The sequence below is a fragment of the Ranitomeya variabilis genome, chromosome 7 (assembly GCF_051348905.1).
Source record: "Ranitomeya variabilis isolate aRanVar5 chromosome 7, aRanVar5.hap1, whole genome shotgun sequence".
Taxonomy (NCBI): domain Eukaryota; kingdom Metazoa; phylum Chordata; class Amphibia; order Anura; family Dendrobatidae; genus Ranitomeya; species Ranitomeya variabilis.
The window spans coordinates 22039679-22063635 of record NC_135238.1 but is presented as its reverse complement, the minus strand read 5'-3'; the positions used below and the strand labels follow the sequence as shown (position 1 = coordinate 22063635).

The window sequence follows — 23957 nt, the reverse complement described above, 5'->3', positions numbered from 1 at the left end:
CACAGCGATCAGTCCAATAATAAAGATAAGTACTATATCTAGAAGCATCACCTGACACTCCTGAGCCCCGGTGCTAAAATCTGTAACAGTTACCTCCCCATCGGCACCATCTTAAACATAATTGTTGGCCAATTACCAAACCTGTTATCTGATGAACTATCCTATGAACTTCAGGTGTCATTATTGGCTTCCCATCAGAAAAAAAAGTCTAAATAAATTAGTCTGTAGTATATCTGGAGTTAGGGCCAAATCAGATGTCCAACATTTTTTGTGTACGAATACTTATACATGTTTTTCACGCATTAGCACTCATGCCTATAAATGTCTATGGGGCTGTTCTCAGAGTGGATCATCCAAAATTGTAGAGACATGTCCAATATTGAGCCAAGTGCCAGATCAAAATCGAAATTGCATGTTGATGGGTCTGTAAAAATATCGGACCGCACTCGGAGGTCATCTCAGTGCCACCCATTTTGCACAGCAGACTGTTAGAAAGGAGAAGCTGGCGAAACATTTTATTGTTTCACACTCGATAAAAACTAATGAAAATTGGACAAAATTCTAATGAAAATCTGTTAAAGGGAATCTGTCACCCCAAAAATTGTATATGAGCTAAGGCCACCGGCATCCTGTAATGCTGTAGATTAGCCCCTGATGTAACCTGAAAGATGAGAAATAAAGGTTATATTATACTCACCCAGGGGCGGTCCCGCTGCGGTCCGGTCCGATGGGCGTCGCGGTCCGGTTCGGGGCCTCCCATCTTCATGCGATGACGTCCTCTTCTTGTCTTCCTGCCGCGGCTGCGGCACAGGCCTACTTTGTCTGCCCTGTTGAGGGCATAGGTAACGCAGGAGTGTTCTGTTGAGTCGAGCAGTCCTTGTATTGTGGACTTGGGATTGCCGAAGAATCGTGCTATAGGAGTTGACCCTATATGTATTGATCAATGGCCGACTGTTAAACGTACATTATCGTTCAAAACACTGTTGGATTGATAAGTACTGGCTCTATTATTGGCTGAGAAAACATCCAAAATGGCAAATCCACTCTCAGATGTGTTTTTTTTTCCTGCTGACGAATTTGACCATTTGTATACATTACTCACGACATTTGTGTAATGTATACAAGACCTTTAGGAATAAAAGCTTTTTCACAGAACTTGACTTAAATAGCAAAGAAATAATCTATCTTGCCGACGGAAGCCGACTAAATGCAGGAGGAACTAGACATGGAGTCCTCATGGGCACCAATACATAACTGGGTCTTCGGGTTGCCCTTATTTTTAGGGGGGGGGGGCTTCTAGTTTTGAACTTTTGCAGGAAGATCCTCAGGGTCATCTCTTCACAATTGATTTACAACTAATTCTGTTCAACTAGTCAGCCTAGGGTAAATATACAATTACTCACATTATTGCCTCAGTCCCCTGATGACGCCAGTCTATCTGGTGAAACATGTTGGGGAGGCCTAGGAGCACTTTTTAGTGGCATTCTGCAGTGTGTCTATGGGGTTACTCCACAATAGGATAACATAGGTAACCAAATTATTCTTACCCATAAAAGAGACATTGACTATTGGCACACATTCATGACTTAAGTGGAGTAAGCAGTATATTTGTGTCTACAGAGATATATACTGACTAATGAGGATTTTAATATTCTTTTTCCTTTAATAGTCTTAATAAAAGTTACATTTATGAGATGGCTAACTTGTACAGAATGTCTAGAGAAATATAACCTATCTCCCCAACACTATTTTCAATACGAACAAATCAAGCTCTCTATTATGGCCAACTTACAGGACACAGGCTGCCCAGAACGGCTTCGATGTCAGTCTGTTATCTCCCATGGGTACCCCTTCAGTATCGATTCTTTATTCTGTAATGAAGCCTAATTTGCTGGGCGTGCACCCGGACATCTTCTATAAATATTGGAAGCAGCAGTTAGATGATGTAGACATTCCCTGCAAGATCAGATCAGGGTGGAGATTATTTAGGAATCATGTTATAAATGAAACGTAGAGAGAGACTCAATTTAAAATCATGCAGGGGCCATTTATGCTTTCAATATTCCTAACAAAAGATAAGGATCAAATAGACTTTAACTGCTTGTCCTAGCTGTAATCTCTGTAACTCCGACCTCATTCATGGCCTTTGGACTTGTCCTGCGTCAGTTTCTTTTTGGGGTTTGGTATCAAGTTTGATTACTACATTTGAGACTCCCTGTCTCCTTACTTAGCCCTATTTCACTTTTGGGATAGCTCAGTTGCTCCTAACCAGAGGATAGGTGGTCCTCCCAAACTGCTGCACACCTTGCTTATCTTAGCAAAGAGGTTGATTCTCAAATACTGTCTGGCCCCGTCTTGCCCCCTTCACAGAACTCATAGCACAAATGAAACATTTCATGGAAATAGAACAGCAGGATGCTCTATGTAACAGAGACACAGGCAGGTAAGTTTCTTCTGAAATGGAAACAATTTATTATTATGAACTGTTGCTCTTCGTGGGAAATAGAGAATATGGTTACACCTTCTGTCTCTACAGCCTGGTATATAACAGAGGATCTCAAAAATAATCTGGGACCACTACGCCTACATTAAAAGGTGAGGGATGATTGGCCGGGGTGTGTATTCTGCTTCTGATGGTCAGATGAATCACTTAATAGGGTGGATGATGATGGGCCTACAATACCATACAATCTGGTTTCTTATCTTAGTTACATTTTATGGTCTTTAGTTAGGGATTATTTGCCTTTGGCAATTTGTTAGTAACGCTTCACAATTAGCACTCCCTGAAATTAGCACCTCTAGGTGAGACCATAATAAAAAGCTTGGGGGCAGCTTTATCTTAAACTATTGCCTACTTTGGGCTGTGATGGAGTCCATGAGGCGCTGACAAATCCACCTGCAGAAGGGTCTAATTACAGGATGCAGAGGAGTCTATCTCGGTGGTTATCATTGATAACAAAATAAGTCGCCAAGGTCTGTTGTTAAACAAGAATAGCATGAAAGTGGAGGTATGGTGGGGTATATAAGGAGTTCAGCAAGGCCAAGATATCCAATGGACTCATAATCGCTGAAGAAGTTGTGCAGATATCTCAAGAGCTTCATCATCAACACAATGAGGAGTCTCCTGCTGGTCGCCCTCGGCTGTATGGGTTTAGCTGTTCCATACCCGGTAAGAATTTATTGGAACTGGCGATATAAAATTTTATTACGTACATGAGATTTTGGCTTGTGTTCCACTTTTTCATTCTGATCGATTCCACCAAAGCTCTGATGTTTTTGAGGACAGCTCGATGGTTCTCCTCAGGAAGAACTCTCATATATTGGATAGATCTTTTGTTTCCCTCTTCTCTCTTTTGGCTTCTACCATGCTCACAGCTATCTTATGTCTACAGGGACAGGTGAAACAAGAGTAGGTTATGATTATTTGTCTAAAGACCCCCATACATAATAAGCTAATGTGTAATACGTAAGGCCCCCTGACTCTCTCCTGATAGATGATATTGGGGGGAGATAAGGATCCGGCACATCCGATTTCAGACTGCCAATTCTTTCATTCTCTAAGAGATAAGCCCCCGCCAGAGAAACCGGCTGAATGAGTGTGACCTATTGTGTACAGGGGGGCTTTGGCCTCTGTTATTCCTTAGACAAGCAGTTATGTCCCTCTTTCCATAAAATTCACATGCCAGTTTGCCACTAATTTGTGCCTACAGGTAATACCCGGCAAAGATAACACGTATTGGATATGTCAGCTTTTTAACCTATCCTCTGTAAGATAAGCGGCATAAGATATGTCAATTGTCTCTTCAGAGAGGAAGAGGACTAGAACTCTAGTGCCACCTATTGGAAGTAGCAATCCTAACAGTCAATGTCGACCCTTTAACGAGCCTCGTCATATGACTTAGGATAGAAGCCAAACCAGAATCTCAATTTGCAGACACTGTGTTTCGGGGTATTGCCCCTCATTAATGTAAAGTGGAGATCTGGTTTGGCTGATTGAGAGGCGTCTGACCGGGATCCAAAAAGTATCGTTTCTCCTTGCGGAGGGTGACATAAGATATGCCAAGAAGCCGATTATCTCCATATGCCTAATCACATTTAACTTTATCATCTCTGTTCCCTTTCTCCGACTGTCTTGATAGTATTGGTATTATTATGTGTTCACAGATATTGCTTCAAAGGAAGAGAAGAGACACAGAGAACACGCCTGGTAAGTGTTGCTGTTTACTGGTCCCCCTAGGGGGACTTGAACCTACAATTGCTTGTACACTCCAATATTGTAGGTTTATACCTGGGCTTCATAGTTGTAAAAACATGGCAGACTCTAGGGCCTTCAGAAAGAACATCCCACCTCATTTCCAACCTCTTAAATGCTATTGCCACAATTAACAGCAGCATCTATGCGGTTAAGCAGCAGTAAGACATGGGTGCCTTCACTACGTGTAGAGCTTAAGTGATGTCCTCAGCTGCCCAAACATCTTCATATTCTGACTTCGGCCTTGATAGATTCTTAATATTAAATGTTAAAAATGTAAAAATAATTACATTGTTATTATTTTAAGCACAAATGACTTATTTCTGCCCTAGGTGGCGCTATTGCATTGTTTATTTTTCAAGCATTGTATGAAGTTGTATCCCCCTCACCCCTATATACAGTGCAGCGTCGGGAAGCGTCACTACGGCTTCTTTATATCTTATGTTTGACATTCCGGTTTATATTTAGCACATCCTGAGCAATAATTAGTTTGAAGATAATGATCCGATTGTATAAAATGTTAATGAAAGTGTCACATAATTAGACAATCAGGCAATAGCAGAAATGTTCTGCATATATTGGGCTAATATATGGCCCCTACAAGCATAAATTAATCCATGTGACTTATTGGTTTATGCATGCATCATACCTGTATGTCCTACAAAATAATGACCTACGTGGACCCCACCCATAATTACCTACCATGTCCACATAGGTGTATATCACAGCTAAGGTACCAACAGAAAGACGAATATACAGAGCCAGCTAGTGCCCCCTCTAACAACCCTGCAAACAGTGACAGCAGAGTGCTCCTCATAATCGGTGCTAGCAATGTGGCCCCTCATTATCAGGGTAGACAGAGTGCGCTCTATAAACAGTGTCAGAAGATTTCTTCCACATAACTAGTGACGGTAGAGTGCCCCCCATAAACAATGTCAAGAAAGTGCTTCCCTATAAAAAGTACTGGCAGAGTTCTCCTACGTAAACTGTATCAGCAGAATGCTCCCCATAAACAGTGCCGTAAGAGTGCTCCCCATAAACAGTGCCGTAAGAGTGCTCCCCATAAACAGTGCCGTAAGAGTGCTCCCCATAAACAGTGCCGTAAGAGTGCTCCCCATAAACAGTGCCAGAAGAGTGCTCCCCATAAACAGTGCCAGAAGAGTGCTCCCCATAAACAGTGCCAGAAGAGTGCTCCCCATAAACTGTACCAGCAGAATGCTCCCCATAAACAGTGCCGTAAGAGTGCTCCCCATAAACAGTGTCGTAAGAGTGCTCCCCATAAACAGTGCCAGAAGAGTGCTTCCCATAAACTGTACCAGCAGAATGCTCCCCATAAACAGTGTCGTAAGAGTGCTCCCCATAAACAGCGTCGTAAGAGTGCTCCCCATAAACAGCGTCGTAAGAGTGCTCCCCATAAACAGTGCCGGAAGAGTGCTCCCCATAAACAGTGCCGGAAGAGTTCTCCCCATAAACAGTGCCAGAAGAGTACTCCCCATAAACAGTGCTGGAAGAGTGCTCCCATAAACAGTGCTGGAAGAGTACTCCCCATAAACAGTGCCAGAAGAGTGCTCCCCATAAACAGTGCCGTAAGAGTGCTCCCCATAAACAGTGCTGGAAGAGTGCTCCCCATAAATAGTGCTGGAAGAGTGCTCCCCATAAACAGTGCCGGAAGAGTGCTTCCCATAAACATTGCCGGAAGAGTGCTCCCCATAAACAGTGCTGGAAGAGTGCTTCCCATAAATAGTGCTGGAAGAGTGCTCCTCATAAACAGTGCTGGAAGAGTGCTCCCCATAAATAGTGCTGGAAGACTGCTTCCCATAAACATTGCTGGAAGAGTGCGCCCCATAAATAGTGCTGGAAGAGTGCTCCCCATAAACATTGCCGGAAGAGTGCTCCCCATAAACAGTGCTGGAAGAGTGCTCCCCATAAATAGTGCTGGAAGAGTACTCCCCATAAACAGTGCCGGAAGAGTGCTCCCCATAAATAGTGCTGGAAGAGTGCTCCCCATAAACAGTGCCGGAAGAGTGCTCCCCATAAATAGTGCTGGAAGACTGCTTCCCATAAACATTGCCGGAAGAGTGCTCCCCATAAACATTGCCGGAAGAGTGCTCCCCATAAATAGTGCTGGAAGAGTGCTTCCCATAAATAGTGCTGGAAGAGTGCTCCTCATAAACAGTGCTGGAAGAGTGCTCCCCATAAATAGTGCTGGAAGACTGCTTCCCATAAACATTGCTGGAAGAGTGCGCCCCATAAATAGTGCTGGAAGAGTGCTCCCCATAAACATTGCCGGAAGAGTGCTCCCCATAAACAGTGCTGGAAGAGTGCTCCCCATAAATAGTGCTGGAAGAGTACTCCCCATAAACAGTGCCGGAAGAGTGCTCCCCATAAATAGTGCTGGAAGAGTGCTCCCCATAAACAGTGCCGGAAGAGTGCTCCCCATAAATAGTGCTGGAAGAGTGCTCCCCATAAATAGTGCTGGAAGACTGCTTCCCATAAACATTGCTGGAAGAGTGTTCCCCATAAACAGTGCTGGAAGAGTGCTTCCCATAAATAGTGCTGGAAGAGTGCTCCCCATAAATAGTGCTGGAAGACTGCTTCCCATAAACATTGCCGGAAGAGTGCGCCCCATAAATAGTGCTGGAAGAGTGCTCCCCATAAACATTGCCGGAAGAGTGCTCCCCATAAACAGTGCTGGAAGAGTGCTCCCCATAAACAGTGCCGGAAGAGTGCTCCCCATAAATAGTACTGGAAGAGTGCTCCCCATAAACAGTGCCGGAAGAGTGCTCCCCATAAACAGTGCCGGAAGAGTGCTCCCCATAAATAGTGCTGGAAGAGTGCTCCCCATAAACAGTGCCGGAAGAGTGCTCCCCATAAACATTGCCGGAAGAGTGCTCCCATAAACAATGTCAAGAAAGTGCTTCCCTATAAAAAGTACTAGCAGAGTTCTCCTACATAAACTGTACCAGCCGAATGCTCCCCATAACTGTGCCGGAAGAGTGCTCCCCATTAATGGCACCATGAGGGTGCTCCCCTATAAACGGTGAAGCTAAAATACTGTCCATAAATAGTGCCGGAAGAGTGGTCCCACATAAACAGTGCCAGAAGAGTGCTCCCATACACAGTGATGCTAAAAGGGAACATAGAGCAAATGGGGACTTATCCAAGTCAGGTAGGATTGGTAAACCTGTATGCTCACCTGATAGGGTCGTGTGTGACACAACCACTGCACGGCATCTAATATCAGCTGCTGCAGCATCCACAAGGATTCAATATGTCAAAATACCAGGAAAGTGGATTTACTTAGCTGAACTTCCAGTCAAGGATCAATGGATGTAACAAACCATGTAAATCCCCTGTCTTGGTATCTTGGCCCCATAAACAGTGTCAGAACACTGTCCCTATAAACAGTATAACAGTATCATTTTCCCTATAACATTCTGTCTGCCGACAACAGCCACTAGGGGGAGCTCACTGCCGCCCTTGTTATACAGCCTTTATTGGAATGGGGCAGAATTACTACTGTCCGCCACAGGTTTAGCGCTTAATAATTTCCAAAAAGTTTCCATTTTTTTTCTTATAGGTACTGGGACAAATCTGAGCTGGTTTGCCAGAATTTATAATGCCAGCAGTGGTAAGGATCAATGGATCTTATTTTTTTCTTGAAGTCTTTTTATTAAATATCCCCATATCGGAGATAACATTCTGTCGTGCTAATATACTTCCGCCATGTTTTATTCCCCTCAGGATCCTTCTTCACTGGAAGATTTATAATTAAAAACTTGGACATTGCTTATAACATTGGAAGAAGCGCTAATCTATGTCCGAAGAGTATCTGCCTATGGCCCAGTTCTAAAGATGGATTTGTCTATATCCCTTACTCCATATCCAGTGATTTCGGTAAGATAGGTGGCACCATATGAGTTCCCCATGCCTTATACCGGCCAGTCCGTGCACGTATATGTGAGAGATGGGATATGAGTAATCATATGTATGAGGTTGTGGCCATGATCCTCCCCTGCGTAGCCCAAGACCTGCTTTTCTGCACCCCGTATTGTAGCATGGGTATGACCATAGTGGCGGTTGCCCCAGGCACCAAAGTCTAGGGGGTGCAAAATTTCATCCTTCCTCTTCCCCCACTTTTAAAACATCAACGCTGCTTCTTACAGCAATGAAGTTAGTGCCTACCCAGTGCCACCTATGCAGAAATATGGCTACATAGGCTGCGTCCGTAATGACAAACTTCTCAGCAAAATGAAGTGAGCTTTGTCATCTCGATCGCTGCCTATGCAGGGCGTAGCAGCCGATGACAATCACATCTCATCTGTTGCGCTCTGCATAGGCAGTGAATAAAATGAAAGAAGCTGAGCAGCTAATGAATAAAATCAGGATTGAATGTAATACTGTCTTCTTTCATTACTAAGAGCTGTCTTTATGCTTTTATTTTTTTTTTTCTAAAGGTTAGGACTAAGGTTAGGGTTAGACTTAGGATCAAGGATAGGTTAATATAAATTTTTGGGTTTGCAAGTGAAAGGGAGAAGTGGATGGCAGTTTCGAGGCAGCGCATATCGTAATTCTTCTGTGTTCTTCAAGATTCCTATGACACCACCGTAATTAAAGCCTCCCTTAGTGACATTGAGGATGCCACCTGCATACGCTTCAAGCCCAAGACGTCAGAGGCGGACTACATCACCTTCGTGGCTTCTACAGGGTACGTACAGATGGAAGGAAAGTCATCGTAAGTTGTGCGGATAGATATGTGCAGCGCCGAAGCTGTAATAAAGGTACAGGTTCATGTCGGACATGGCATCATTGGGACGTATTGTGCTTTTTTTCTGAGGAGGTCATGGTCTTATTATTGTGGTGGTCTGGTTTCAGAGCCAATCATAAGATGTACGATACTAGAACTTCCATCGATCAGCTAGAATAGGGATGATCCAAGCTCTCCTGCTGCCAGGGGCGAAAAATTGAAATGGCGCCCCTCACTGTGGTGTAATGTAAACCTGCAGTGACTAAACACAATTCTGCCATTGTTTTTTTTTTGTGTGTGTGTGTTGTATTGTATAAATGACCTGTCAACTTGATTCTCCAGGTCAATACGGTCATGGCAATACCAAACTTGCATAGATTTTTTTTTATTTTATTCTCATGGTGAAAAAAAAAAAATCAATTCATAGCAAATCTAGCAACAAGTATTCAATTTTGCTGCAGTGCCCCCACAGGGGTATTGAAGTATTACACTTTTCCTATAGAAAACAATGAGATATCTGGACATGGACATACCGGGCACATCAGTGGTGCTTTCTGCAGCTCTTTGTAATGGATGAGGGTCTTCAACAAGGAACTCTCCTTTTAGACATCCCCTATAAATGCTATAAATACAGGCATGAAGTAAATATTAGAAGCATTTTCCTCTGACATTCGTAGGAGCACCAATTAGCATTATAGAAGCATCTCTTGTGATGTGAGTGGTGTCTACTGAACCAATGCCCTCGGCTCACTCTGCCCTTGAGGGTTGTCATTGGGATGTCTCAGCCATACTGGATCAGTATAGACTTAGATGTGGTCAACCACCAATGTCCTGGAGATATGGACATTGGAGTAGTAAATCATGAATATCCTGGAGATATAGACCTTGGGGCAGTAAGTCACCAATGACCTGGAATTATGGAGTTGGCATAGCAAGTCATCAGTGTCCTGGAGATACAGTTTTGCTGTAGTAAGTTCATAAATATCTTGGAGATATTGACCTTGGTGTAGTAAGTCACCAATGTCCTGGAGATATGGACCTTGGCGTAATAAGTCACCAATGAAGGGCGTTATGGAGTTGGAGTAGTAAGTCACCAATAACCTAGCCATACGGATTTGGTGTTGTTTAATATTGATTTGTATGAGAAAATAGGATGGGAAACACACAGTCAGTCTTTGAAGCTAACACATTGGCTGGTGGCATGCCTAGATGACGAAGGTATAGATGCATTGAGTCACTCATACATAGTTGAAGGCTCGTCACCAGGTCTTTAGAGAACCTATCACTTCTCTTATATTCCACATTTTATCTCATCTATATGTCCTATCATATTCTGCACTATTTTTATCTTCTTCTTCTCTTCTCTTGCAGGTGTTGGTCGTCAGTAGGTCGTGTTGGTGGAGTACAGTACATCTCCCTGGAGAAGCCTGGATGTGTCTGGTCAGGAATAATCACACATGAGGTTCTTCATGCTTTAGGTCTGAACCACGAGCACGTGAGACGTGACCGAGATAAATATGTAGAAGTTGAGTGGAATAACATCCAGTCCGGTACGTTCCTTGACATGATTAGATCCATTCTAAAGATACAATCTACATGAAGGTTAAGTAAAACCTAAACATCTCATTACAGATGCTAGGAGTAATTTTGAAATGGTCGACACCTACAACAAAGACCTTTCTGCCTATGACTATGACTCAATTTTGCACTATCCAAAGTAAGTCTACCAGTCAATGTATTTATGGTTTATTGCCTGCACTTCGAAAAGTAAAGCTGCACATATACCTAAAATACCTGTTGGCTATTCTCCTGGTTCCTCATGAGGTTCCTCCATAGGTATGCATGATCAGCTTTGCATATTTTCAATGGGGAGAATGGAATAAATTTATCTCCTGGGGAACCAAAGTATTTTCCCAGACCTTGGAGCCAAAATATGCATGGAGTTTATATATTTTCACTAAAGGTGGCCATATTCGGCTCGACTGACTGATCATCTCATGTATATGAGATGTCCCAACTCTTCACCGATGACAAATGTTGGGTAAAATAAGGATCAGACATGTTATATTTTTGACATGCCTGATTCTTTAGTTCTCACAGGAGGTAAGTCACCACTAAAAGTGTCTGACTACCCTCATTGAGATGAGTGTTTATGTGTATAGGGAGTCGGAATGAAATAGCTGTTGGCCAAGCGAGGTTTCGGGGAACAGCTATCTAAAGTGTATGGGTAACTGTAGCGTTTGTAGTCTTCCTCCAGGTTCTCTAAGCTCCCTCCACATTGAGTCATGTTTAGTTAATGGGTGTCCTATGATATTAGCTTTATTATGGATTAGCAGCTGCAATGGGGACCGGGACTGATGTGAGTTACACATTTCCCGTCTAGATCACGTCACCTTCCTTCTTCTTGTTCTCTTCCAGTATGGCTTTCTCCAAAGACGGTATAGAACCAACCCTGGTCGCTGTTCTCAACAGTAGCTTGAAGTTCGGACAACAGTTCTCCATGAGCTATTTGGATATCAAAAAGATTAACAGTCTATACAATTGCAGTAAGTAGTCACTTGTTTCTTAAATGTGGCTCTTTAGTGATTAGTCCTGAGTTCCGAAGAGGAAGTCCTGGTATTTTACCAACCTCCCATCCTGCCCATCCTGATATGTGGGAAGACCCTAGGTTATTAGAACTATGGAAGCACTGACCAAAAATGGTATAATTATTTAAAAGTAATTGCCAATAATGATCAATAGTAATTACTAATATAATTTTTTATAGGGATCGCAACCCAGGTCACCTCTCCTGTCACCACCAAAAGTACCAGCACAAGAACTCCTAGCACCACCAAAACTACTACCACCGCATCTACTACTACAACTACAACCAGAATCACTACCACACCAACCACAACAAGGAAGACCACCACTATGACCCCAAGCACAATGAAGACAACCACCACTACAACACCAACCACAACGAGGAAGACCACCACTATGACTCCAAGCACAACAAGGACAACCACCACTATGACATCAACCACAATGAGGACAACCACCACCACGGTTAATGTCAGGCTTGACATGTCATTCCAGACCGGTAAGAAGACCATTCCTTTATGGTCACCATAGATATTGATCCGTTTATATTGTCCAGGATTTATAAGTCATTGTTATTATTCTTCCAGGTTGCGGAGGAAACTTGACAGGACCAGAAGGAGCTTTAATATCTCCAAATTATCCCCAAAATTATCCTAGTAATGCTTACTGTCACTGGAACATCACCACCACTGAACGGGTAATGACACAACCTTTCCATACATTGTTGAAGACCTCCACCAATTACCAGATCAGAGGGGACAAATACAGTACCCCTTAACCTACGGTATCAACATTGCCCACCACCCATTGCATCCTTGGACATATTTGATTGGATATGGATGGTAGGGACATTATCCATAAGGGTGGGGATGGAGACTACTTACTCCCGGGAGCAGTGGGGGTCTCAATGGTCATAGTTGTATCAAACTTACTCCATTTTTTACTTTTATCATTACAGTTCAGGATCACCTTTAAAGATTTTAACATTGAGGGCGATGGTATTAACTGCCAGTACGACAAGCTGAGGATCTATAACGGAAGGGATTTTGATGTCCTGTATCAGCTCAGGGATTTCTGCGGGCAGAATCTCCCATTACCCATTATTTCCTATTCGAACTCCATGCAGATTGTCTTCACGAGTGACCAAAGTATTGAGAAGAGGGGATTTAGCCTGGTCTACCAAAGAGGTGAGGCAAATTGGAGGATCATTTGGTTTTAGCTGTGTCTAAGGTTCTCCAGAGTTGAAGTTGTAAAAGGGCTTGCACAAGATGGAAACATGCTGAACTGTTTGTGAAAGAAAGTAGCCATGTTTTAGTAGTCTTGTACAATCCCTCTAAAGAGGTTGTACAGGATTATGATGTTAGGATAGATCATCAATATCAGATTGGGGGTTCGACCCCTCGGAAGTACACAGAATGCAGAGCTTTAACACCACATATCCATACACTGTGTAATGGCCGTTCCCAGGTACAGCAGCTCAGCTCCACTCCATGAAGCTGTGCAGTTCCGGCTCTGTATACTGAATACGTCCGGCCGACCCAGGATCTGATGATCAGTGGAGGTCCAGGGTTTCAAACTATTACCAGTCTATAGAATGATCCATCATATGGAATGGCCCTCAGTATCGAAGTCCTGATCAATCTCTTTAAATTTTAGGTTGCCTAGCTTCAGGGACCTAAAGACAGACAACTAATAAGGAGCGAACGTGCTCGGGCTCTGGGGCGTGCTCGATTAATATGTTCAAGTCCCCGCGGTTGCATGATTCGCAGCTGTTAGACAGCTACAACACATGCGGTAATTGCCTGTTTGTTAGGCAACCCCTGCATTTGTTGCAGCTGTCTAACAGCCACAAAACATGCAACCGCGGGGACTCGAACATATTATTCGAGCACGCCCAAGATGCTCGGATATCACGTTATCTGAGTGTGTTCGCTCATCACTACAAACTCTTCTACTTGGGTTTACATCCTTGTGCTGGTTATTGCCACCACTATCTACCATTCTGGTTAAGGACGACCCTTCTAGTTTGCACCATCTCTATGGGAGGGTATTGGCAATTTGACCCTTGGTTCACCCCCTCGTTTGTTTTGACATTTATAGAACAGATGGAGCCCATAGGAATGGTCCAAACCAACATGGTGCCCTCGTCTTTATTAACAGTAGCTCAAAGCAGCTTCTATCGTGATCCATCAGTTTTCTTGGTTCCATCTGCAAGATCCCTAGTAATCAGCTTACTGTTGGCAGAGATGCCTCCTTGCTGGACACCTTTAAAGGGGTGTTCCCATCTCCTAAACTTTCGATGCATCACTTTATAGTGGGTGAGGGTTTTCTCATATCTTCGGCCCCCAATATTGCAGGGAACCCTCCACTTCAATAGCGTTTGACAGCAGTTCCCATCACAGTGGGTGGCGAGGAATAAACTCCATACCGGGACAAACGGTGATGGGGACACCAGGATCATTGAGGGTCCCAGAGGTCGTACCCCCTCCCACATGCCATGACTTTATGCCTGTTGTGAAATGCGTCATCTCCATTAACTTCCTCGCTTTTGTTTTCTTGCAGTGTAATCTATGGAAAGAAAAGGTTCACCGAACATCCTAAATTTTCTGCATCACTCCGACACCAACAAAAGAGACCTGACATCATTCTGCCATTGTCTTGTTAATGCATTATATCGTCGATGTTCTTTTTTTTTTTACATAAAAATACATTATATTTATCACTTGTGTTGAGTTTTACTTTGAATTTGCACATGGAAGGGTTTTTAGTGCTGATATTCCCTTACAGGTGCCCGTACAACCTGAATTTATTGTATATACTGTATCTCTAGTGCCTTGAGCTCTGCTCTTGTGATACAATGCTCCAACTCTTCTGCAGAGATATAGAGTGCACTCACATTATTCACCAGTAGGGGGAGCTTACCACAAACTGACTTATTCAACAAGTTGTATGCCGGTAAACTCTGAAGCTCCCCCTAGTGGTGACACCCACCTAGAATAGCTATGTATGTATTATTTGTTTTAATCACTAGATTTTATTTTTGCGTGGATTTCTTTTTTTGGAGGGGCGATAGGATATTTCAAGTTGGAATTGGCCCTAAGGTGTGTGTGTGGCGGAGTGGGGATAAATAGTATATTTTTCTCATCCGATGCATTATAGTGTTTCTTATATTCCCTTGTGATATTATTTTGTTGACACCACAGTGACTTTATAACTTTGCAGGAAACCTGAACTCAGAACAGTTGTGAAGATATATTCAGAAATCAGTCTAGAATTTACGACCTACTAGGACATGGAAAAAAACAAAATAGTGATGGATTTTTTTTTTATTTTTAGAAATTCAATATGGGCATTGTGCTGAACAAACAACCAAACAGCTTTATTGTCTAAGGGAACATTAGTTGAAAAAGCCAAAACAATACACAGTTTCAGATCCGCTGGTGACTTATTAGATCGAGATCAATGCTGGAATGTATTAGTGGATGTATGGATTACTGGATGCGAGCCACGAGGTGGACTTGGAGGAGCAGAACTATAGATGATGGGGCTCCAGACGTCTGTCCTTGTGATCGCTGGGAGCAATGGTCTCATTTAGATGGTTGATGGGAAGTCCTTATGAGGGTTGGAATCAATATGTGTCTGAATCGTTCTTGGTTTGAGTTCATAAATCGGCGGCGGGGTCTTCTGCCTCATTCCTGGGTCTGCCGGGCCGTAGCTGTGAATGAGACAGGAATTGTAGTCTCGCTTTACACAGGACTCTATAGGAGATCAATCTGAAGTCTTCGCAGCTAATCCATTGAGCAGCCTTGGAGTTGGAATAAATCGGCTGTGAAGATAAACAGAAGTAGGAAAAATGACATACTTGTTTATATTTTGGCTTCAAATTCATCCCTTTTTTCAATACCTCTGCTTACTGTAATGACAGAACATTCTTGTCTGCAAACAGAAGCTGGAGCACTCTACAGACCTAATACTTCTTTTGCTGTAAGTCTTGATACAATTGTAACCAGTCTAGGAAATGAGCAGAGCAGGTTGGTCCCAAAGCTGACACACTGTAACAAACTATCGTGGAAGACATAGCATTTTCTTACAGCTTCTATTAGAAGCTTTACGGCATGAAGAATTTTACAGTTCCCCCTAGTGATGACTGTATAAATCTGCATGTAATGAGCTCCTCCTAATGGTGGCTGTTTATATCTGTATGCAGTGAGTTCCCTCTAGTGGTGGCTGTATAAAGCTGTATGTAGTGAGCTCCCTCTAGTGGTGGCTGTATAAAGCTGTATGCAGTGAGTTCCCTCTAGTGGTGGCTGTATAAAGCTGTATGCAGTGAGCTCCCTCTAGTGGTGGCTGTATAAAGCTGTATGCAGTGAGCTCCCCCTAGTGGTGACTGTATAAATCTGCATGTAATGAGCTCCTCCTAATGGTGGCTGTTTATATCTGTATGCAGTGAGCTCCCTCTAGTGGTGGCTGTATAAAGCTGTATGCAGTGAGCTCCCCCTAGTGGTGACTGTATAAATCTGCATGTAATGAGCTCCTCCTAATGGTGGCTGTTTATATCTGTATGCAGTGAGCTCCCTCTAGTGGTGACTGTATAAAGCTGTATGTAGTGAGCTCCCTCTAGTGGTGACTGTATAAAGCTGTATGTACTGAGCTCCCTCTAGTGGTGGCTGTTTATATCTGTTTGTAGTAAGTTCCCCTTTGTGGATGTTGTATAAATCTGTATTTAGTGAGCTCCCCCTAGTGGTGGCAAAATAAATCTTTATGTAATGAGCTCCCCCTAGTTGTAACTGTATAAACCTGTACGTAGAAATCTCACCCTAGTGGTGGCTGTATAAATTTATATGTACTATGCTCACTCTAGTTGTTGTATAAATCTATATGCAGTGAGCTCTCCTTAGTGATAGCTGTATAAATCCACATAGAGTGAGCTCCCCCTAGTGGTGGCTGTATAAATCTGTATTTAGTTATTTACCGAGCTCCTTCTAGTGATGACTGTATACATTTGTGAGTTCCCCTTAGTGGTGGCTGTATAAATATGTATTTAGGAAGCACTACCTACTGGTGGCTGTATAAATCTATATGCAGTGAGGTCCCTCCAGTGGTGACTGTATAAATCTATATGCAGTGAGCTCCTTCCAGTAGTGGCTGTATAAATCAACATGCAGTAAGCTCCCTCTAGTGGTGGCTGTATAAATCAACATGCAGTAAGCTCCCTCTAGTGGTGGCTGTACAAATCTATATGCAGTGAGTTCACTCTACTGGAGGATGTATAAATCTGTATGTAGTGAGCTCCCTCTAGTGGTGGCTCTATAAATCTATATACAGTGAGCTCCCCCTAGTGGTGGCTGTATAACTCTGTTTTTAGTTATTTAGCGAGCTCCTTCTAGTGATGACTGTATAAACCTGTGAGCTCCTCTTAGTGGTGGCTGCACAAATATGTATGTAGTGAGCTCCCCCTAGTGGTGGCTGTATAAATCTATAAGCAGTGAGCTCCCTCTAGTGGTGGCTGTCTAAATCTATATGCAATGAGCTCCCTCTAGTGGTGGTTTTATGAATCAAAATGGCGCTCCCTCTAGTGATGGCTATATAAATCAATATGCAGTGAGCTCCATCTAGTGGTGGCTTTATAAATCAATATGGAGCTCCCTTTAGTGGTGGCTCTATAAATCTATATGCAGTGAGCTCCCCCTAGTGGTGTCTGTATAAATCTGTATTTAGTTATTTTGTGAGCTCCTTCTAGTGATGACTGTATAGACCTGTGAGCTCCCCTCAGTGGTGGCTGTATAAATGTGTATGTAGTGAGCTCCAAAGTGGCATTTATTTTATTTTTTTTTAATTCACTTATATAGCGGTATTAATTGCACAGCGCTTTACAGACATCATCACTGTCCCCATTGGGACTCACAATCTATTTTCCCTATCAGTATGTCTTTGGAGTGTGGGAGGAAACCCACGCAAACACGGGGAACATACAAACTCCTTGCAGATGTTGTCCTTGGTGGGATTTGAGCCCAGGACCCCAGTGCTGTAATGCTGCAGTGCTAACCACTGAGCCACCGTGCTGCTCCTGTATCTGCCAGTTCCCAGAATTGTATAATTTGGGATTAGAGCTATGATAAAAGCAGCACTGACCTATATAATAATATAGTATGTTAGTATGTTGGACAGTAATATGGGGTATGTGTGGGGACCATTTTCTGCTTAGCTATGGGACCCTATGCTTTCGGTAAATGCATGTCAGTATCATAATATGGCAATGTATTAAATATGTACACATTCTATTACATAACATGACGCCTGTACCACAAGTCCCAGCATGCTCTGTACAGCTACAAGACGCACAGACTTCATAGTGTCACTGGAGATTTCTGGGATGAGGAGATAAATAGTTTCCAGTAACACTAATCGTTTCATCATCTCACAGAAGTCTCCAGCGATCGCTGCAGCTCATTATGGCACAGTATAAAGAGGCCATCCATTACGATACGTCAGGGACATCCAGAGCTCCCTGGTGCATCGTCTGGTACTCTGCAGCCTGTATGCAGCTTGTTGCTGGAGGATTATTAAGAGAAATCTATTAAAGCTTCTTGGTGATGAAGTATCGCAGCTCATCCAGCACCAGTGATTTACAGCGCAACTGTGATTTATTATCTACGCTGTGAACATTTGATTCACATGTATTAATGAGACTGTTCCTCACTGAACCAATGCTACAGGACTGCTACCGTAAGTGCTCTTACTCACCAAATATCTTTTCTTGATTCTTTGTCTCATCAGTTCACTAACACAGGTACTTTGCCTCATTGTTCCAACATGGCTGTTCTTACCCACTGGACCACTGTTTAAAATACTCTTTCATACTGCACAACTTTTATGAGTGCCTTTCCTCACTGGATCAATATTGGACGTCTGTAGCTACTTTTCCTCATCAATCAGCTTTTATTGTATCACTATTTAGGTACTCTTCCTTACTTGTACCAACAACATTGTTCTTCCTCGCTGGATTACTTAATAGGTCTTCTTGCTTACTGCTCTATTTTTACGAATGCTTTTCCTCACTGGACCACTATTATAGTTACTGGACAAATGTTATTGATAGTTTTCAGCTGGACTACATTGGCTTCCCTTCAACACTAAACTTCTTTTATTGGTGTTCTTCCTCACTGCACTTACTATTTTGGGTACTGCTCCTTACTGTGCTAAAATCACTGTTTTCCTCACTGAACCACTATTATAGGTGCTCTTCCTTATTGGACTAAGGCTATGAAAGATTCCCTCACTGCATTACTTGTAGGTATTGCTTTTCATTTGACCTCTATATTTCTCATGAAATCACTAACAAAGATACTCTTTCTCACTGAACCAACATCACTCTTCTTCCCTACTGGACCATTCCTATAAGTGTTATTTGTACTGGACTATTATTATGAATTCTTCTCTCACTGTAACACTTATAGGTATCATTCCTGACTCAACCACTTCATAGATACTCTTCCTTGATACTCTTACTCATCATACCAACTTTACTGCTCATTGTCACTGTACAAGTTTATTACATATCTTTTCTTACTGTACAATTTCTATAGGTAGTGTTCCTCATTGTACAAATATTACTGCTTTTCTTCACTGTGCTACTATTTTAGGTATGTTCTCTGTATTTGTGACACGGGTACTCTTTCTCACTGTGTACTATGTTATTTAACTGTATTTGTGTCATGGTACTCTTTCTCACTGTACCTATATTACAGCTCTTCTTTACTATTGTACAATTATTGTTACGCACCCCTTCACGGTAACAATATTATCAATGTTCATTGTGATCACTATCTTTTCATAATTTTATAACTAATATAAACGCTTTTTTCACTCAACCACCCATGTCATTTTTTCTGTTCCTCGCTGAGCCAGTCTCACTGTATCCTTCTTTGTGCTTACATATCAACACCAGTAACAAATACCTAATTTTCCTTTATGACTACCCTCCTCATTGTACCACTAATATAACTGCTCTTAGTGAACTACTATCACAGACGCTTTCTGGCTCTACCAATATCTACAATATGTTGGTAAAATACTGTATATTTCCATTCTTAGCCAATCATCATTTGTAGGCACCTTACTGTACTGATGTCACTGTTGCACTTACTCACTGTGCCAACATTATCACTGCTCTTCCTCTTTGTTTATTTATATTTTTTCTTTCCACTACATCAGTATAATCATGCTCTTATTTTCTACTTGCATAATGATGTTTTTTTCTCACTACACCAATAACATTTCTGTTTTTACTCACTGTACCAGCCTCATTCCTGTTCTTTCTCCTTTTACCAATATCACTATTCTTCCTTCATTATATCTTTATTATCGTCATCACACTTTCTCACTGTCCCAATATAATCTGTGCTCTTGCTCACTGTTCCACTTTACCTTGCTTTCCTTATAAAAGTACTTTATGCAGTGTAATACTGTATCATGTCCTATTTTATATATCTAAGCAGTTCATGTGCCGTATTAATTAATCATATGCCATAAAATACATTGGTACAAACAAGAACCAAACAGATGTATCAAAACTGGTCCAAACCAGAAATAGCAGAGCTGTATTGTCATTCAGCTCATCGACATATTAATCCTCCAACAAACAGCTCTGCTGCATCGGACACACTCAGCTCTGCTGCATCAGACACACTCAGCTCTGCTGCATCGGACACACTCAGCTCTGCTGCATCGGACACACTCAGCTCTGCTGCATCGGACACACTCAGCTCTGCTGCATCGGACACACTCAGCTCTGCTGCATCGGACACACTCAGCTCTGCTGCATCGGACACACTCAGCTCTGCTGCATCGGACACACTCAGCTCTGCTGCATCGGACACACTCAGCTCTGCTGCATCGGACACACTCAGCTCTGCTGCATCAGACACACTCAGCTCTGCTGCATCGGACACACTCAGCTCTGCTGCATCGGACACACTCAGCTCTGCTGCATCGGACACATTCAGCTCTGCTGCATCGGACACATTCAGCTCTGCTGCATCGGACACACTCAGCACTGCTGCATCGGACACACTCAGCTCTGCTGCATCGGACACACTCAGCTCTGCTACCTTCTTTATCTGAGCCCAATAGACCTCATAAAACACACTCATAGATTCCTCTCAGCTTTCTCAGAAGCATGTCTATCTAGTAAAGGACTAAATAGATTGTTTTCCAGAAGCAACGCCACCCTTGTCTAGAGGTGAAGTCAGGTATTGCAGCTAGGTCCTGCTGAAGCTAATACTGCAGTACCAGATACAGCCTATGTAGAAGAGTGGCGCTTTTTAGTCAATTCTGTCCCTTGTTAGACATGCTTCAGGAACAGCTGTTTGAAATCAGAGTCTGAAAGAGCAAGGTAGTAGCAATGGTCACTGCAAAACTTGGCATATATGGAATTCAGGAGTCTGGGAGAGCAGCATGGAAGCAAAGGTCACTGCAAAACTTGGCATATATGGAATTCAGGAGTCTGGGAGAGCAGGGTGGAAGCAAAGGTCACTGCATAACTAGGCAGATATGGAATTCAGGAGTCTGGGAGAGCAGGGTGGAAGCAAAAGTCACTGCATAACTAGGCAGATATGGAATTCAGGAGTCTGGGAGAGCAGGGTGGAAGCAAAGGTCACTGCATAACTAGGCAGATATGGAATTCAGGAGTCTGGGAGAGCAGGGTGGAAGCAAAAGTCACTGCATAACTAGGCAGATATGGAATTCAGGAGTCTGGGAGAGCAGGGTGGAAGCAAAGGACATTGCATAACTAAGCAGTTATCTAATTCAGGAGTCTGGGAGAGCAGGGTGGAAGCAAAGGCCACTGAATGACTAAGCAGACATGTAATTCAGGAGTCTGGGAGAGCAGGGTGGAAGCCAAGGTCACTGCATAACTAAGATATGTAATTCAGGAGTCTGGGAGAGCAGGGTGAAAACAAAAGTCACTGCATAACTAGTCAGATATGCTATTTAGGAGCCTGGGAGAGCAGGGTGGAAGCAAAGGTCACTGCATAACTAAGAAGATATGTAATTCAGGATTCTGGGAGAGCATGGTGGAAGCAAAGGACATTGCATAACTAAGCAGATATGTAATTCATGAGTCTGTGAGAGGAAGGTGGAAGCAAAGGTCACTGCATAACTAAGCAGATATAGATTTCAGGAGCCTGGAAAAGAAGGGTGAAAACAAAGGTCACTTCATAGCTAGGCAGATATGTAATTCAGGAGTCTGGGAGAGCAGGGTGGAAACAAAAGTCACTGCATAACTAGGCAGATATGGAATTCAGGAGTCTGGGAGAGCAGGGTGGAAGCAAAGGTCACTGCATAACTAAGCAGATATATAATTCAGGTGTCTGGGAGAGCAGGGTGGAAGCAAAGGTCACTGCATAACTAAGGAGATATGGAATTCAGGAGCCTGGAAAAGAAGGGTAGAAGCAAAAGTCACTGCATAACTAGGCAGATATGGAATTCAGGAGCCTGGGAGAGAAGGGTGGAAGCAAAGGACATTGCATAACTAAGCAGATATGTAATTCATGAGTCTGGGAGAGAAAGGTAGAAGCAAAGGTCACTGCACAACTAAGGAGATATGGAATTCAGGAGCCTGGAAAAGAAGGGTGGAAACAAGGGTCACTGCATAACTCATAACTAGGCAGATATACTATTCAGGAGCCTGGGAGAGCAGGGCGGTAGCAAAGGACATGCTGGGTGGTGACATTAATGTGGTCATACTGGTTGTCACCCTGTTCACTCCCTCAAACAACTACTTTAAAACTTTAACGCTATGTTACCTGCTTATCTTTGTCAGTCGGTGTTCTCCATGGCTGGGGATGTGACCTGTTCTCCTCCTGCAGGTGAAGGAACATGGACAGGATGTCTTCTCCACTTGGCCTTCTCTCCGGTCCGGACTCTAGGAAGGTCCTCACATACTTATCTTGGTTCTTCACCTTCCTCTGTCCACTTTCCAGACTTCTAACTATTTCCCCTGGCTCTGTGGTGACCCAAGTTTCTTCTGGGCTTCTCTTTTGTTCTCCTGACTCCATGTTGACCAACATGGTCTCCTCAGGGCTTCTTCTTTCCTCTTCCTCTGGGCACCTGCTCATCTGGCTCTGTTCTTCAAGACTTTCCTCTTCTCCCAGATCATTGTACAGCCCAAATCTGTGCTCCAGACTCTTTCCATCCTGAACATCATTAAGACTTCGCTCCTCCTCAAGGCTCCTCAGCCTGTTCTTTTGGATCAGTTTTAAAATCTTCTCTCCTGGATCAGGGGACAACTGGAGCCCTGCTCTTTCCCCACCCCTGGAGGTTTGAAATAATCCTTTGTCTTCTTCTTCCCCCTGCTGGATGACTGGCCAAGGGTCTACTTTAACTTCTCTTCTCCATAGGTATGGTGATCTACGAACCCCTATGAGGAGTCCCAAGGCTCTGCCCACGGTGTGGTATCTGGGACTGGCAGAGTGCTTGTACCAGGATGTCCCTGGATGGGGTGCAGCGAGGAGTAGGAGCCCTAGAAACCAACAACCAATGGGGCTGATCAGCCAACGCATCGTCTACTTGTCGAAGAACACGGGAATAGTTTAGATTGTTGTGAGTGTCCTCTTGGACTGGTCAAGAATCATATGAGATGAGGAGAAGTATAGGCAGATGTGTCCTCTGTACAAGAGCCACCTCCACCCCTCTATTCAGCCTGGTATCAGATCTGTAACTGAGTCCCTGGTTCCTCTCTATATAAAGAGATATATGGGGGGGGAGCCATCACATCATCACAGAGATACCACTCAAGGAGGGGGTCGCCCAGTGAACGGGGATAATGCAGAGAACTCACTTGTACCTTGTTCTCCTATTATACCCCAATTAAATATCATTACCCACATTAGTGCAGATGTGAGGGGTGACATCTGATCAGTGCGAGGGTCCGTGTCGTATGGGTTTTCATGGTCATAGATTCTCATTATCCAGATCTCCTGTTACTGCTCTTGGACACAGGCGTGAATATTTTTGCAAGGATTTAATTGGAAATTGTGATCATTTATATTAACAAAAATGTGCAAGAAAAAGTATCAGAAACTATTTAAAGTTTTAGTTAAAATAAGTTAAAATTCACCATCAAAGAAAATGAAAAGAATAGAAAGATTTGTTTTTTTTCTTACACAATTATTGTATTCTTCTCGTGTACCCCAAGTGTCAGTGTCATTATCCTGTACCCCGAGTGTCAGTGTCATTATCCTGTACCCCGAGTGTCAGTGTCATTATCCTGTACCCCAAGTGTCAGTGTCATTATCCTGTACCCCGAGTGTCAGCGTCATTATCCTGTACCCCCAGTGTCAGTGTCATTATCCTGTACCCCGAGTGTCAGTG

The 23957-nt window shown here is 43.1% G+C and overlaps 2 protein-coding genes across 2 annotated transcripts; one reads left to right on the top strand and one right to left on the bottom strand.

The window, feature by feature from the left end:
• Positions 1–3112: 3112 nt before the first annotated feature.
• Positions 3113–14308, top strand: LOC143786178 (astacin-like metalloendopeptidase). Its single transcript, XM_077275467.1, has 12 exons — positions 3113–3169; positions 4165–4207; positions 7833–7883; positions 7997–8149; positions 8843–8960; positions 10371–10549; positions 10632–10716; positions 11418–11545; positions 11767–12084; positions 12173–12282; positions 12544–12772; positions 14148–14308. Exons 1-12 carry the CDS (start codon positions 3113–3115, stop codon positions 14150–14152), a joined length of 1476 nt encoding a protein of 491 aa, XP_077131582.1. The 3' UTR covers positions 14153–14308.
• Positions 14309–14702: 394 nt separating this feature from the next.
• Positions 14703–23146, bottom strand: NPW (neuropeptide W). Its single transcript, XM_077273031.1, has 2 exons — positions 22391–23146; positions 14703–15411 (listed from the first exon to the last, which is right to left on the bottom strand). Exons 1-2 carry the CDS (start codon positions 23144–23146, stop codon positions 15247–15249), a joined length of 921 nt encoding a protein of 306 aa, XP_077129146.1. The 3' UTR covers positions 14703–15246.
• Positions 23147–23957: the final 811 nt, after the last annotated feature.

Bases quoted from the DNA above. Each gene is read 5' to 3' on its own strand.
- LOC143786178 (XM_077275467.1), top strand. From the start codon at position 3,113: ATGAGGAGTCTCCTGCTGGTCGCCCTCGGCTGTATGGGTTTAGCTGTT. The intron at 8,150-8,842 runs GTAAGATAGGTG...GTGTTCTTCAAG, and splicing joins CTCCATATCCAGTGATTTCG to ATTCCTATGACACCACCGTA. The intron at 10,717-11,417 runs GTAAGTCTACCA...GTTCTCTTCCAG, and splicing joins TCAATTTTGCACTATCCAAA to TATGGCTTTCTCCAAAGACG.
- NPW (XM_077273031.1), bottom strand. From the start codon at position 23,146: ATGCGTTGGCTGATCAGCCCCATTGGTTGTTGGTTTCTAGGGCTCCTA. The intron at 15,412-22,390 runs GTAACATAGCGT...TTATCTTCACAG, and splicing joins CGACTGACAAAGATAAGCAG to CCGATTTATTCCAACTCCAA.